The sequence below is a fragment of the Podarcis melisellensis genome (assembly GCF_964234715.1).
Source record: "Podarcis melisellensis genome assembly, chromosome: 3".
Classification (NCBI taxonomy): domain Eukaryota; kingdom Metazoa; phylum Chordata; class Lepidosauria; order Squamata; family Lacertidae; genus Podarcis; species Podarcis melisellensis.
Window position 1 is genome coordinate 41,872,970 of NC_138530.1, and position 17,415 is coordinate 41,890,384.

The 17,415-nt window shown below is 43.0% G+C and overlaps 1 protein-coding gene across 4 annotated transcripts; it reads left to right on the top strand.

Annotated features, from left to right (window-relative positions):
- Window positions 1–25: 25 nt before the first annotated feature.
- Window positions 26–15,785, top strand: NDUFAF7 (NADH:ubiquinone oxidoreductase complex assembly factor 7). 4 transcript variants are annotated; one of them, XM_081905056.1, is made up of 10 exons: window positions 26–205; window positions 2,385–2,548; window positions 3,829–3,909; window positions 9,924–10,034; window positions 11,138–11,345; window positions 11,765–11,823; window positions 13,149–13,262; window positions 13,916–14,059; window positions 14,446–14,619; window positions 14,914–15,785. In XM_081905056.1, the coding sequence occupies exons 1-10, from the start codon at window positions 124–126 to the stop codon at window positions 15,127–15,129; spliced, it is 1,353 nt and encodes a 450-aa protein (XP_081761182.1). In that variant the 5' UTR covers window positions 26–123; the 3' UTR covers window positions 15,130–15,785. The 4 variants fall into 4 exon arrangements, with proteins under 4 accessions (XP_081761182.1, XP_081761183.1, XP_081761184.1 ...); XM_081905057.1 differs by having other exon boundaries at window positions 104–491; XM_081905058.1 differs by having other exon boundaries at window positions 104–303.
- The last annotated feature ends 1,630 nt before the right edge of the window (window positions 15,786–17,415 follow it).

Below are 17,415 nucleotides of genomic sequence, written 5' to 3' on the forward strand. Positions count from 1 at the left end.
TAAGCATCATAGTACAGGCACGGGCCCTAAGGTGAACTCCTTTGGCGCTTCGCAAAATAATTATTTTATTTCGCTGCCAGGACAAGAGGGTCAGTGAGGTGAAGGAAGGCAGACGGCGCGAGCATGGCACTAGTGCAGCCGGCGAGAGCCTTTCTCCGGGGGATGCGCGTTGTCGCGCGAAGCGACCGTTTCCTCCGTCTCCATGGTAACGAGAACGATGCGTGGAACATAACTCAACAGCAAAACCTCACTTGCGTTTACTCTGAAGCAAGTCCTGTTGACTTCAGTGGGACTTACTCCCGAGTAAGTGCGCGGGGCTTGCAACCGAAGAGCGTTCGCAGCCGTGCCAGTCCCCACAGACCCGCCTCCCTCCACAAAGATGCTCCCCAAAAAACCAGGCAGCTCCCTGTATTGAGCCCTAGAATTCAGAATTGTAGAGTTTGAAGAGACCCTGGGGGTCGTGTTGGAGCAGAAACTATCCAGCTTTGTATGTAAGCAGCCGCGAAGTTTAACACCTCAGCTCCCAATTGCAAGTAGAAAGCAGTGGTAATGATCAGAGAAATGCACATCACCCCCCATATATTTGCTCGGAGCAACTGCTTCTATATCACCTTCCCCCCACTACAAGAAAGGGGAAAGGGAATAAGCGCAAAGGGGTGGCCCCTCTGCCCGCCACCAGAACAAGTCACTTAGTGGTAATAGGAAGTATGGAAAAGAACAGGCAGGAATCGGTAAATAATGAGCAATCTGATTTCAGTGGAGCTTAAAAGCAGTGGCGTAGCGTGGGTTGTCAGCACCCGGGGCAAGGCAAGTCATTTGCGCCCCCTAACCCGTGGATTTGCGCCCCCTAACCCATGGATTTGCACCCCCTAACCCTAACCCCCAGATGTTGCGCCCGGTGCGGCCGGCCCCCCCTGCACCCCCCACGCTACGCCACTGCTTAAAAGTACTTCGTTTTGGTTGGATCTTGCCTAATACGTTTGCCCCATGCCATTTATTTACATGCCTTTGAAGCACAGGAAGTTGCATTAAGTGACTACTGAGTCACCCCTTTGTCTGAATCAGGCAGTGTACTGTCCAACTTTTTTCAAAGAGCGCCAGATTTGATGAAGTGAAGAGCCATGAGGGCCGACCAGAGGGCCAACCAAAGTTGTTGACCTTCTTCAGGACTGAGGTTGTTGAGGTTTTTACGACAGGCAATAAACTGCCACAGGGGCTGGATTAAACTGACCGGCAGGGCAGATTAGGCCCTTGAAACTTAGTCCCTTACCTTTCCCGCCCCGACCTGGCCACAGTGATCCATGTGAAGGTCATCTCCAGGCTTGACTACTGTAATTCGCTCTACGCGGGGCTGCCCTTGAAGCTGCCCCAGAAACTCCAGCGGGTGCAGAATGCTGCAGCGAGGCTCCTCACGGGGTCTCTTTTCAAGCTGCACTGGCTCCCGGTGGAGTACAGGATCAGATTTAAGGTGCTGCTTTTGACCTTTAAAGCCCTTCACGGCCTAGGACCCTCGTACCTACGGGACCGCCTCTCCCGGTACGCCCCACGGAGAGCCTCAAGGTCCATAAATAGCAACACCTTAGTGGTCCCGGGCCTTAAGGAAGTTAGATTGACTTCAACCAGAGCCAAGGCCTTTTCAACTCTGGCTCCGGTCTGGTGGAACGCTCTGCCTCATGAGACCAGGGCCCTGCAGGATGTGATTTCTTTCCGCAGGGCCTGTAAGACAGAGTTGTTCCGCCTGGCCTTTGGCTTGGAGCCAATTTGATTCCCTCCCTCTCTTTCTTTTTTCTTTTCCTTCTCCTCCTGTGATGAGGCTACATTTTAATATTTTAATGTTTCAGTATTTTAATGTTGTATTTTAATTTTGTTTTTAAGTTGTAATCATTTAACTTGTTTTTATTATTATGCTTGTAAGCCGCTCTGAGCCCGGCCTTGGCTGGGGAGGGCGGGGTATAAATAAAAATTATTATTATTATTATTATTATTATTATTATTATTATTATTATTGAAACAGACTTTGGACGCCTGGTCTACACTGACAAGCAGCTCTCCAGGATTTCAGGCAGAGGTCTTTCCCTAGCCTACCTGCTGTTGCAGGATTTGCAGCTAGAACTTTTTGCATCTTGACTGATAATTTTTGGGGTTAAGTAATGCATTTAGAATTTAAATACTACTTTCTTATAAAGCAATGCTCAGTTCCCCATGTTTTCCAGGGATCTTTTTATCAAGCTGGACACCTACACCATTTTTTTTAAAAAAATTCCTCTAACCATCATTTAGTTGCTTTGTATGCTTCCTCAAACATAGCTCATATTAGCCACTTCTAGAGAGACTATTTATTCAGTGGATCACTTGTAGATGGCTAATCTTATGTTTTTACATAGGTCGTTCCACTACTTTGAAATGCCAGTGCTTTAGTTCAGAAAGTAAAGCAGAGGAAAACAGTCCAGTGACTCCAATGCTGAAGCATCTAATGATGAAAATAAAGTCAACTGGTCCCATTACAGTTGCTGAATATATGCGGGAAGTTTTGACTAATCCTGTGAAGGTATGAACAGTACCACTAAATGTGCATCATTCAACTTTCACTTTGGGATTTGAAGCTCCAGTTTATATTTGTCTATTATTCAAATGAAACTTGTACCAATGATGCTGCACAAAGAGTAAGGGGAGGTAAAGGAGAAGGAATGCCAGCCCTGACCCTCACCCCAATTCAAACCAATGGGAGGGGAAATAATAATAATAATAATGATGATGATGATGATGATGATAATAATAGATACATTCAGGGGGCAGAACAGTAAGTTGACCCCACACACTTCCCACTCTGGCAACCCAGCAGGGCTTTGGAAGTGGTGGTCAGTCCACCACTTTGCATCTTCCACACACCCCACTTAGGACTGCACTGCAAGGAGGTTTTGAAGGCTGAGGAGCTGCAGGCTTAGGAGACAAGGTGGTTATAAGGCTGGAGAGAAGGTGAGACCTACACTGCGTACTAAGCTTTTGGTTGTACATCGTTACTACGATAACTAGTATAGTTTCTTTGTGGGTGGGCAGATTTGTTTTACATTCTCATTCAAATGATCTCATTTGTTTATGCTTAACTTTTTAGACATACAAAGACAACTTTTATACAAGTTGTCATGGTAGGAAACACCCATCACATTTTATCCAAGGTATGGCTGTTGTCCAAAAATTACCCCTTAAGATAGTGAGCTGGAGCTTACTGGATAATCAGGATGGCTTTGATATCAGATGGCAGTGCCTCTGCCCTGCCCTTAGAATGCCATATTTTGAGGCCTGCAAGAGATCAATGCCTATGGAGCAATCCTAGTGGGGACCTCTGCATCAGACAATGCCCTTCATCTACTAGAGAAGAGGCACACCCACTCCACCCTAACACCCTCTAGCCAGCAAATCTGGGGATAAGGATTGTTCTGTGGCTCATTCATTCCCTTCTGCCTACATCAGTGGTCCCTCCTAGTCTGTGGCCCTCAGTGAGTTTTTTTCCTCACTCTTGCTTTCTTTCATCCTTGGCTTTCTCTTACCAGCTGTATGCCTCTCTCACCCATCCTTGCCTTAGACCATGGCTTCTCAACCCCCTGACTTTCAGCTAGCCTGCATTAAGGCTCTCTGTCTCTTCTACCTCCTCAGCCCTCCTCCCATAAAGTTTCCTGGCTGAGTTTAAGGTTGTTTAAGTATAAGGAGAGTGTTTATATTTTAAGAGGGCTGTTAGTTTATTTCATTAAACAATTTCAGTGTTGTAGCTAACTAGCAAGTGAACGTAATCAAGAGTTGGGAACTGATTGGTTCTTTTTTCTTCTATAGGGATACTATATGCATCGTGACATGCTAGGTGAAAAAGGAGATTTTGTTACTTCACCTGAAATAAGTCAGATCTTTGGGGAGGTACAGTTTTTAAAGTACATTTTATCTGATGAGATATGGTAATGTGTTTATGGTGCTGCTATTTAAGCCATTAGCCTGTCAAGGTTTGCATACTAGTCTTCTTCCATATGGAGCAATGTCACCATTCTCTCCCTGAAGTATCAGAAAGTGATTTCCAAATGTTTGTTCAATTTACAAAAAAGTGCATTTTCTCAGTATTAAGCCTACTACTTCTGTGTGTAGCATTTTAAATGAAGCTGTTGCAAAAATGATGGTGACTATTTCCTGCACTTCATACTTTGAGAAATTTGCTGCTGGTTATATGATTTACTAATACAGTGGTGCCTCGCAAGACGAAATTAATTCGTTCCGCAAGTCTCTTCGTCTTGCGAGTTTTTCGTCTTGCGATGCACGGTTTTCCATAGGAATGCATTGAAAATCAATTAATGCGTTCCTATGGAAACCGCCTTCCCCCGACCTCTTCTGGCGGGCGGCATTTTAAAATCGCCCGGGACAGCGGAGGACTTCTCCGCTGTCCGGGGCGATTTAAAAGCCCCTGGGAAGGCAGGCAGGGGGGGCAAAGACTTTTGCCCCCCCCCCGCCTGCCTTCAGAAGAGGTCCAGGACAGGCTTCGCGGACCTCTCCGCAAGCAGCGGGAGCGCTCCTTGCGGAGAGTTGCCAGCGCGCCCAGGCTTCGCGGCCCCGCCGCCCGGCTTCGGGACATCGTTCCGAAGCCGGGCGGCGGGGGGAGGCTTTCCCGCCCCGCCGCCCGGCTTCGGGACATCGTTCCGATGCCGGGCGGCGGGGGGAGGCGTTCCTGCCCCGCCGCCCGGCATCGGGACGATGCCCCGAAGCCGGGCGGCGGGGGGAGGCTTTCCCGCCCCGCCGCCCTGCTTCGGGACATCGTTCCGATGCCGGGCGGCGGTGGGAGACGTTCCTGCCCCGCCGCCCAGCATCGGGACGATGCCCCGAAGCCGGGCGGCGGGGGGAGGCTTTCCCGCCCCGCCGCTCGGCTTCGGGACATTGTTCCGATGCCCGGCGGGGGGGGATGCGTTCCTGCCCCGCCGCCCGGCATCGGGATGATGCCCCGAAGCCGGGAGGCGTTCCCGCCCCACCGCCCGGCTTCGGGACATCGTTCCGATGCCGGGCGGCGGGGGGAGGCGTTCCAGCCTCGCCGCCCGGCATTGGGGCATCGTTCCCCCGCCGCCAGGCTTCGGAGGAGCCCCGCCGCCAGGCTTCGGAGGAGGTCCGAGGACAGCGGGGAAGACGCGCTGCGCTTCCCCACTGTCCCGGAGATTTCCCTATGGGCTGTCGTCTTGCGAAGCAAGCCCATAGGGAAATTCGTCTTGCGAAGCGCCTCCAAAACGGAAAACCCTTTCGTCTAGCGGGTTTTTCGTCTTGCGAGGCGTTCGTCTTGCGGGGCACCACTGTATCTGAGAACAGTGGAAAGTGTTATCACACCTTACTCTCTGGCTTATGCATTTTAACAATTAAGATTATGTTAGTTTTTGTGACTTATATTGTCTAACTTGCAACGAATTTAAGATTTTGCTGTTCTTGAAATGAACTGTTACGTGGAGTGCTATATTAGATTTTTTTAATGAATTGGCAATTTACTGTTATAATGATGTATTGATGTGTATTCCTGCTATTGTATTGCTATTCTTGTGTTGTGAGGCACTGTGGACACAGCTATGCAGAAAAGCAACAGACAAATAATAAATGAATACATTTGAAAGTTTCCCCAAGATCTTAAAGTTAAGCTGGGTTCTTTCCAGTATATACCAATTCATGGTAAATAAGGGAGACAATTTCTGCTCAAGGAATCTGGTATCATTGTTAGTGATGTAATAAATCCCACTAAGTTAAGAAAGAGATACTCCCAAGTAAGTATCTTTCATTAGGAATTTAGGCAGCAATTCTATACTCAGGAGTAAGCCCCATTGAAGGAGTTGATTCTGAGTTAACACATATAGACTGCACTGTTAGTTAATTCTTTTGATATACAGTGGTACCTCGGGTTCCATACGCTTTAGATTACAGACTCCGCTAACCCAGAAATAGTGCTTCAGGTTAAGAACTTTGCTTTTTTTTAAAAAAAACATAATTTTTATTAACAGGCCAATCCAATCACATTATTTCCAAATCATATTACTTCCAAATTATACAGCCAGATTTTTAAATTTTGTTGGGGGTACCCTTACATCAAGCTCCGAACGAGAATCAAAACATCACTTCTGTTACTGCTTTTATCAAACGATTCTATCCAGCTCTATCCAGATAGTCTCTTTATTACTTCTTCATCTTCTTGTTGTTATCATGTATTCCTTTCTTTGCAATCTCTGATAATCTTCGCAAGCAGGTTAGGAACAAACAACATCTGCGTGGATTTTGCACACCCAAAAGTCATATCTCATTACTCCCCTTCTTCAAAAATTTATCCTCGGTCCGTCCTATTAATTTCCCCAAGCTTGCCACATATATCACAAAGGGGCTCTGCCAGGTCATCACATTCAATCCATCATTCCAATGACCCTGGTCCTCCTCCCCTTGTCTTTCTTCGACAAGCCTGTCTTAGCAAGACGCCATTAACAACTGCATCATAGAATTTTCCTTCCGCACTCCATATTTACCAGTCCTCTCTCCACTCAATAATTCACTCCACACAACTCTTAAATTCTTGTTTGTGATTAGTAAAAGGTGTCGATTCGTCTCTCTTGGGGTGGAGGTTTATAAATACTCACACGAGGCAAAGAAAATAAAAGTTTTTTCCTCCACCACCCCCTCTTTTTTCGCTCCGCGCATACCAGTCTCATAATGGTGGTTCATCGCTTGATTTATTTGTCTCCTCCCGTCGCTCCAAACACAGAGATGCATTAATCAGCAGCCTTATCTCTCAAACTTTGCTTGATGTAAGTGCTTCAGCTTCATTCCAATTATATATTTCCAATTATAATTCCGAGCTGAAGCTAACTAGCGTGCGCTGATTGGAATCGGCGTCAGGAAGAGCTGACTTCATCGAGGGCTCGTGCCAAGTGACCGGCACCCCCGACTCTCGGATCTGGGGGTGCATTGTGGACACCGCTGGCAGAGCAGCCCCCCCCCCATCTCCTTGGGGGCGTAGGAAGACTGCATACTTCCCATAGCAGCCTCTTAATTACCTCGTATGGGTCAGAGAGATGTTATTGTCGGCCATCTTCCAGTGCGCCACCTGGTGGCCCCCAGGTTAAGAACTTTGCTTCAGGATGAGAACAGAAATCGTGCTCCAGCGGCACAGCAGCAGCAGGAGGCCCCATTAGCTAAAGTGGTGCTTTAGGTTAAGAACAGTTTCAGGTTAAGAACGGACCTCCGGAACAAATTAAGTACTTAACCTGAGGTACCACTGTACAAGAATCCAAGCCACCTGCCCAGTCTTGATTTATCTGATTCTGATATATATATATATATATATATATATATATATATATATATATGCTTTCGTAGATTTTCACGGGTACAGGAATGCAGGTTTTGGTGTCCTCGGGTGTCTTCCCGTGTAAAAGTTGGGGTGTCTAGGCGACGTTTCGACGAGGTCTCACTCGTCATCTTCAGGCTGGTGCTTTCGGCTTCTTGTTACTGGAACAGAGCAGGATCTCAGTGTTTGAGTTCCTATAAATACTGTTGAGGGGGTGTGGTGTATAGCCTCCAATGTTCTGGGCAGAGAGGAAGTTCCCAGGCTAGTGTGCCTTTTCTTCTTTTGTTCCTTAATTACTTGAGGGATATCTTGAGTGATTTCTTGAGTGATATCCTGAGTACCACTTAGGTGGGTCATTAGGTGTGGATTAGTTGCTAAAGTCTTTGTGTCTTGACCTCTTGAACTTTGTGAAGAGTTTTTCTGAGAAGATGGCTGTACTGCACTTAGTTGTGCTCTGGCTTGGCTTCGTGTATAGGGGCGAGCTGTGGTTTTGTGGCCTGTGTCAGCCAGATCTGTGTAGGGATTGCAGGGGGGTGCAGCATCCGGAGGTGCCACCATGGTTTGGCTACTGGATGGTGTCTGTAATTTATCTGTGGAGAGGGTCTGGGTTTGGGTCTGGTGTGGTTGATTGGTGATGGCGTTCTGTGTGCCTCTGGATCTGGTGTCAGTTTTTGTGGGGAGGGCTAATTTCCAGATGTCTGGCAAGCGGGATGTGTCGTCACGCTTGTTCATGTTGTGAGGGTGTTTCTCTATCTCGATGGCTTCCATGATTATTCTCTTGTGGTGATGTTCCATGTTAAAGAGCAATTTGGAATCTGCAAAATTAATTTCGTGTCCTGTTTCTTTCATGAAAGAAACAGGACACGAAATTAATTTTGCAGATTCCAAATTGCTCTTTAACATGGAACATCACCACAAGAGAATAATCATGGAAGCCATCGAGATAGAGAAACACCCTCACAACATGAACAAGCGTGACGACACATCCCGCTTGCCAGACATCTGGAAATTAGCCCTCCCCACAAAAACTGACACCAGATCCAGAGGCACACAGAACGCCATCACCAATCAACCACACCAGACCCAAACCCAGACCCTCTCCACAGATAAATTACAGACACCATCCAGTAGCCAAACCATGGTGGCACCTCCGGATGCTGCACCCCCCTGCAATCCCTACACAGATCTGGCTGACACAGGCCACAAAACCACAGCTCGCCCCTATACACGAAGCCAAGCCAGAGCACAACTAAGTGCAGTACAGCCATCTTCTCAGAAAAACTCTTCACAAAGTTCAAGAGGTCAAGACACAAAGACTTTAGCAACTAATCCACACCTAATGACCCACCTAAGTGGTACTCAGGATATCACTCAAGAAATCACTCAAGATATCCCTCAAGTAATTAAGGAACAAAAGAAGAAAAGGCACACTAGCCTGGGAACTTCCTCTCTGCCCAGAACATTGGAGGCTATACACCACACCCCCTCAACAGTATTTATAGGAACTCAAACACTGAGATCCTGCTCTGTTCCAGTAACAAGAAGCCGAAAGCACCAGCCTGAAGATGACGAGTGAGACCTCGTCGAAACGTCGCCTAGACACCCCAACTTTTACACGGGAAGACACCCGAGGACACCAAAACCTGCATATATATATATACATATACACACACACACACACACACACACATACCCCACCCATCTCTTGGCGGCTTCCAACAAAATGTTTAAATACAATAGTTTTTCAGATATTAAAGGCTTCCCTAAACAGGGCTGCCTTCAGATGTCTCCAAAAAGTCTGGTAGTTGTTGTTTTTTCTTTGACATTTGGTGGGAGGGTGTTCCACAGGGCAGGCACCACTACCGAGAAGGCCCTCTGCCTGGTTCCCTATAACTTCACTTCTTGCAGTGAGAGAACCGCCAGAAGGCCCTCGGCGCTGGACCGGGCAGAACAATGGAGACGCTCCTTCAGGTAAACTGGGCCGAGGCCATTTAGGGCTTTAAAAGTCAGCACCTACACTTTGAATTGTGCTCGGAAACGTACAGGGAGCCAATGTAGGCCTTTCAAGACTGGTGTTATGTGGTCTCAGCAGCTGCTCCCAGTCACCAGTCTAGCTGCCGCATTCTGGATTAGTTGTAGCCCCACGTAGAGCGCATTGCAGTAGTCCCAGTGGGAGATAACTAGAGCATGCACCACTCTGGCAAGAGTCTGCGGGCAGATAGGGTCTCAGCCTGTGTACCAGATGCAGGTGGTAAACAGCTGCCCTGGGCACAGAATTAACCTGTGCCTCCATGGACAACTGTGAGTCCAAAATGACTCCCAGGCTGTGCTCCCAGGAAGAGTTCCTCTAAACACTGAACATGAAGATTCAGGAAAACATCAACTGCCATCCAGCATATAGTAAACATATGTATTTCAACGGTGTTTAAACAATTTTACTGTGTGCAAAATTGCAAAACTTACTATGATTCTAAACTTAAATTTCCCTTTTTCCCTGAGATGAAATGCTTATGTGCCACTCAGTTTTCAACTAAAGTGTTCTATAGGATGAAAAAAAATTACATCTATTTATTTTCTCTAGTTAATAGGTGTTTGGTTTGTTAGTGAATGGATGGCTGCTGGCAAGCCAAAAAAAATTCAACTGGTGGAATTGGGCCCAGGAAGAGGTAGTCTTACTAATGATATTTTGCGGGTAAGTAAATACAACCTTTTCCTCCATAGTCTGGTGGGTTTGAAACCTGCCTTTTTTGTACATTTCAGGCTGAAATTCTTAAAATTCTTTGTTTCACCTGCTATTCTGCGTTAGATAGCAAGCTTAGGAAACCCTTGTTTGTTTCAAACCTTTCTGTCTAGTGCAGAGTAGCTGGTGACTCATAAATAAATCTTGGTTTACAAGGCCTTGGACAAGTGTCACGGCCTAGAGCTCTTTCCTTACCCCAGTCCTCCTCCTGTTAAGTATCGTCATTAATATGAGTGCATATCATCACCATCATACTAGTCTGTATGAAGCCAAATATTTTTGTTACCTCTGAACTTGACCTAGCTTGTTTTCCTAGTTTGTAAACCAACATTAAACCAGAGTTCCCCAGTTCCAATGTAACGACAAACTATGGCTGAATACAAATCAGAATTGTTACTCTAAAGCCCGTGCATGAGAGGAAGAAGAATGAGGCAAATAATACTTGATCCCAACGCTCTTTCATGACTTCATAAAGTTTGGTTTATCAGGCCTCTAAACGAGCCTTTGTGAGGCACAGCAGAGTTAATGGTTTTTAGAAATTCTGCCTGTATCTCATTGATTTTCAACCATTCTTTGGTCCCTAGTACCTACCAGTTTCTGCCTTATTGGCCTGCAAAACAAATTTATATGCCTTTCTGGTTTAACATCAGGAATTTCATTGTGATGCCAAGGTAGCTGACGTGCCACTTAACCCTAAGTGCTTGAGAAAAACCACTATCATTTCGAAAAATAAAAGGAGGAATCCAGTGTTGCACAAGTATAGTTTTGCTTGCGTAACAGGACTCTCCTCTTCTCAGCAGTCCCTCCCGTGCCCCCTTCCAAATCTTCTCAGCTGTCTCCCCCAGTTCTCCGGAGTGGATTTTGAGTGTGGGAGGGGAAAGAAGAATGCAAAGCCGCATTGCATGGGGGGAAATCCATTCTGCTCACATACAGGCAACATTGGATACAACCTAATAACTATAAAACTATTGTAGAAGTCTTTTAAGCACAGCCTTGAAGAATTTTATAAAATCACTACCTGTTCTTTGTCTCTAACTAAACTTCTTCATTTACAGGTTTTTAATCAGCTGAGTTCTGTACTTAGTAAATGTGATATTTCTGTTCATTTGGTGGAAATCAGTCCAAAATTAAGTGAGATTCAAGCATCAGTACTCACAGAAGGAAAGACAGAATTAACAGAGAGTCCCACTACCTACATGCAAGGGGTTACTAAGACCAGGCTGCCAATTTTCTGGTACCAAGACCTGAATGATGTGCCAGAAGGTAAGGTTTGGTGCTTTTGTGTGTGTGTGTGTGTGTGTGTGTGTGTGTGCGCGCGCGCGCGCACGCGCGCACACACACGCATATATTGAACTGTCATTAGTTCTTTTTAAGCTTTGCAGTGGTGGGGTGTCCAGAGGTTATATAACTGTAGATCTGCTTCTCCTTGGTATGTTTTAATGTGAGTTTGGATAGTTTGATTGCAAAATGTTTATAGTAAATCTGTTTTTGAAGGTTTCAATTTTTGTGGTGGTAAAACAGTTTTCTAATGGTTCTTCATACTGTGCTTGAAATTTTAGTTTTGAATCTAGTGCAACAGATACCTCATACAGCCGTTCCAAGTGAAGACTTTGGATGCTATTTAAGTGGAAAATGTTAGTTTCAGATGTTGTAATTTGATTGACACTTTGTTTTTCCTTTAGGCTTCAGTTTTTATTTAGCACATGAATTTTTTGACGCTCTTCCTATACACAAATTTCAGGTATGATAGCTCTTTACTGCATGACTTGACTTTAAAAGTATTTACTATTTAGAAAGAGAACAAAACTACAATCCAGTGGAGGTAGAGAGCAAGTATGTCTGTGTCATGGAACTGACATGCTTTAATAAGTACATGGAATGACAGAAATGAATTTAACTTAACGACAACTTATTTTGTACAATGAAGTGTATATATTATACAAAATAAGTCAAATCATTAAGTTAAATTCATCCTGGTTATTTCAGAATTCCCAGCATTTTTTATATAGCAAAAGTTTTATATTTAGATACAGTGCATGTATTCTAATTTTGGAAACCAAGATCGTAGGGAATAGTCATCAAGTACTTGCACTGTACACAGACATGTCAGCAGTCTTGTAATAATACAAGATTCTGCTTTTAACTACATCTATTGATTTAAATAGGCAATGGCAGGATTTGTGTTATTCTTATTGCTAGTTGCACACTTGTTTATTTAGTCTACAAGGTTGGTATACAAATCATATAAATTTGTATAAATATTTGTTTTTTTACAAATTTACAAATTTAATAAATAATATTATTACTGGCCAGTATTTAGTGGTGTATTGGAGGAGAAGTGTAGGGGAGCACTGCTCCAGGACTTTTTTCAGAACCGAAGACATGACATCTGCTAGAATAGCAAAGTTATTGATGGACTTTCCTTGTTGGGAGGGGAATGTGGTGGTAAGGCCACTTTCAGTTTTCCTGGTGTTTTTAAAAAATTAGCATAGAAGTCAGAGAATGAGGGAAACAGTCAAGCTGAGGCTGGAGATTGCTTCCTCTCTTTTTCATGAGCTTCCTTCCAACTTAAATGCATTCCTAATTAAAAGCTAACACTTGCATTTCAGCTGCCTCACAATATTTTGTTAATGCCCACTGTGTTTTACAATCTATCCTGTCAGAGGCAAGTACCACTGAGTTTTGATAAGAGCTTATAGGAAACTATGCACAGGATTACTGCCATGCTGATTCTAATAAATTGGATATTAAACAGTACACAGCTGCTTTCAGATGTGCAGATGTGTGTAATAATGGATCAACACAGTTGACTGGGTTTTTTGTTTCTACTGGTCAGAATACTAAGGAATACAGCAGGAACTTTACCACAAAGGTACAAATTAGTGAAGCAAAATCTATTCATGTTTGCTTTTAAAGAACTTCACTGAGATGTAAAAGTATAATAAATGATTAATCGGCGCTTTTTTTGTCAAGAGCATATCCTTGAATAAACTTACATGAAATGGTAAACAGTGTAGCTGAGAATGTTCAATAAAATCCGTATCCAACTTATTTTTAAATTAACAGAAAACAGAAAAGGGGTGGCGTGAGTTGTTGGTTGACATTGATCCAGACACTCCTGACAAGCTGCGATTTGTCCTTGCGCCATCTGCTACTCCTGCTGCAAAAGCCTTCATACATGTAAGCTCGCTTATATAATCCTCTCCATCCAGCTAATACTGCCATTGTGTTACATATTTTGAGCTGCTCACTGTTTTCAAAATGTACTTACTGCAGTTATTATCACTGTTTCAAACATACTTATCTGGCAGTTTTTATTGAGAACATCTTAGTATGCATTTGTTACGTGCAATAAAATTGTAAGGAAAGGCTACTTGCCATGTGAAACCAGACCAGTAAGTGTGATACATCTGTATTTCATTTTAGGAAAAGAGATGGACAAGCAGAATATTAAGCTATAGATTCCTAAGGAAAACTTTATAGAATCTTGTATAGCAGCTTACCTGGTATTTATCAAAATAACCAGTAAGATCATTACTAAAATGCAACAAATCTCGCATCTAGTTTATTCCAACAAGGGGTTTTATTTCATAACAAATGTAGGATCCAGATAGACATGTGACAAACCCCGTCTTGCAGATTTCCTACTATCGTTTCCCTGCAGGGAATCCTGAGAATTACAGGTTTGATGGACGATTCATGTCCTCCCATAAAACTCACAACCCAAAATTCTCATGAGGGAAGCTGCAGGAAAGTGTCAGGACTTATAGCTGTAGGCATGTGTACATTTACTGCTACATAACTGTTTGTTCAACCCCTGAATTCTCATTTAGAACAAAGAATCCAGAGATCATGTGGAAGTGTGTCCTGATGCTGGTATCATCATCCAGAAGCTGGCCCATAATATTGAAAAGAATGGGGGCAATGCACTGATTGTAGATTATGGCCACAATGGAACCAAAACAGATACATTCAGGGTAGGTTGATTTATAAAGGTTCCTACAGGTCAGTTTGTGTGAACAGTCTGTTTTTTCCAAAGCTAAAATTTCTTCTCTACTACCTGGGGCAGTTACTAAAGTAGCTTTGCGGTAAAAGGTGGAGTAGAAGTGCACCATTTTGTGGCATTTATCTGTTGCCAATAATGTTATAGCCAGGAATAAGTGGTGAGGTTTTGGAAAGGGAGCCATTTCTAGCTTAAGACAGCATACAATTCTTCAAAAATCATAATTATTAACTTTAAAAATTCCCTTTTTATAATTGGAGGTCGTTTTTCCTCTGTGCTCTATTTTTGTCTGCAACCTAAAAAGCTGCAGGGTCTAAGTGAACCATTCCTCCCCCCCCCCCATTTCTTTTTTTTTTTCAGGGATTCCGTGGACATGAACTTCACAATGTCTTAATATCTCCAGGAACAGCGGACCTCACAGCAGATGTTGACTTCAGTTACCTGCGAAAAATAGCACAGGAAAGAGTAGCAACCTTGGGTCCCATAAAGCAACATGATTTTTTGAAAAATATGGGCATTGATATCAGACTGCAGGTAGGAGCCATTTTCTGGCTAGTTTATAAAAACTAGTCTTACTTAACTGAATACACTTAGATTATCTGTAGCTGATTTAAGTCTCACTGTAATGGGAGACAGAACCTATATTATTTACTTTGAAGGGTAGGATATAAATTTATCAAATGAACAAGTTAAAATTCAGAATATACAAATTTGGAAGGGCAGGAGATTGATGTAATTCTAGGATGGAAAGTAGCCAAGTTACAGGTAGCACAATTGGACAATTCTGCAGTTTTAAAGGGGATTAAAACAATTCATTTTCCCATTTAGGTACTATTGAAAAGTGTCAATGATGCAGCCATTCAGACTCAGCTGCTTCGAAGTTACGAAATGCTAATGGACCTGGATAAAATGGGAGGACGTTTCCACTTTTTTGCCATGTTACCTCACTCCAGATTTACAGCTTCAGATCAGCAAAAGAAGTCAAAAGACTCAACAACACATTCAGCATTTGTTGCTGGCTTTGGTGAACTCTCATGGAAGTGAACCACAATGTGAATGCTTTAAGAGAACGGTGCAGGCTTCCCATTGCGAATCATGGAAATAGCAGTATGTAGATAGGTCTCATAACAATCACATTGCCTTTCTGTAACAATGCCTGCACACAGGGATTTTGATACAGTTACCAAAGTTAGAGGAAGTACAGAGGATACAGTAGTGGGGAAAAGACGCATGATAGGGAAATAAAATTTATTTTCAAGCTTAGAGGATATTTACAAACAACGGGACATATAAAAATATAAAAAAGTACTTGACAGTGTCTTTTTGAGGCTACAAGTTTTACATGAATATCTTCTAGCATCAATACAGAACTATTTCTTCAATGAATGCAACTTAACTGAAAGACAAAGATTAATGATAATGCAACACTGGGTACAAATTCATCTGGAGCAACAGATTTAATGCCAACCTTCAGTGACTTAAAGCTTTGATTTAATAATATTTGTAGGCATTCATAGGAAAGTTAGAGTGCAAGCTATGCAGTTTATTTATGGTTTGTGAAATGTGTGTAACAGCTGTTATAGAGTAGAAACATTCCAGTTATTTCTCATCTTTAACCACAACAGGGCTTTTATTCCTACCCTACTGGTCCAAAATTTTGCTATCCTGAATCCTGAAATTAAATCAAGAGGCATACCTGACACTGTACATTCTTGACTCGCTTTGCTGCTGTTTAAATATGGCTCTCTGATGCTACAACCGATCTTAAGGCTGCAATTCTATATACACCTACCTGGAAGCAAACCCCACTGAACTCAAGGGGACTTATTTCTGAGTAGACATCTATAGGATAACAACTGAGTCAATCCGAAATAATATGGATCCTATTCTGTTGTTGCATAAGTTTACAAAGAAACAATAAGACAAAACAGTGAAACATCTATGAACACTTCCAATAGATTAATAGTTATGCCACAACAAAATGTGCTTTGCTAGAACAGCTACTTTCAGTGTTCAATACCATGCTATAAATACAGAATAGTTCCAGCTGTATATTCAAAAAATTGAATAGTAGCTTCCAATAATTTTACAACATGATTGGACTATTTATGATAGGGGCTTCCAATCATTTCACTTATCCATGACATTTTGACTGCCTTTGAGACTTAGTCATTCTCATCTCTGCTGTGGATTCTCCCCACTGAGAGCACTGCTTCCCACGCCTACAGTAGAAAAGGTTAAGAAACTGATGACAATAAAATTACAATGACCTTTTCTATAGGTGAGAAACATTTTCTAGAATATTTTCTATATTTACTTTGAATACATTTGTAGCTTAACTACAAGGATAATCTGCTAAAAGTTCCTGGCTCATTATTTTGGACTCTGTGGTTTGGAGAAGGCTTCATCCACATTAAACTTGTCTCTTGCATTTCCAAACAGCTGCATTATTTCAGAGGGTCTCCCCCACTTGTAGAATTTTATTCCCTGGAACAATTTCCAATTCAAGATTGTAGAAATGCATGTTCTTTGAATCCACGTTACTTGCAACCCACTGGCCCAATTTACATGTTACTGCTTTGGCAAAGTTCCTGCCATCAAACAGATTCTTGGTTGTCCACTCACTTCGATAATAAAAGCATCAGTCATGTAGGTAACTCTGCCTACATAATCAGCACTTTTATACATTAATTACCATGTCACATTGGAGTTTGTAATGGGATAACAAAATAAGATACAAAAAGTTTCAGTCCAAGTATTCTGAATACAGAGCAAAGACATGAAGAACTGCAGGTGCATAGCTGACTCTCAAAATCTGCTCAACAAATATGCCTGAAATTAGGCCAGTGATTCATGTGGGTCACAGTAAACATCAGTGAGTTAGTGAAAATTCTGGTTTGAAGCAGGCCATAGGTGCACTACAAACCTCTTTTAGAAATGGTGGTGAACACATGGTCCTCAATATGTTATTAGACTCCTACTCCCATTATCCTTGCCCATTGGACGTGGTGGCTGGGGCTAATGAAAGTTCAAATCTAAGGATCTAAGTGAACTTATAAATGCATGTTCTCTATTCAGTGACAACATCATCCAGTGATGCGTTGCACATGCAAAATAGTTTTCATAAATCAAAATGCCACAGGCAGAATTTTCACATCACATTACCTCAGTATTTTTTAGCTGAGGCCGCTCACATTCAGCTGAACATAAATCAAGGGAGACACACAAATGGAAGAATAAACACCCATATTTCATATATCCTGCCGTTCCAACTCATATGCCTCATAAGACTATGAATCTGTAACCCCAATCTGTAACACACAGTCTTTG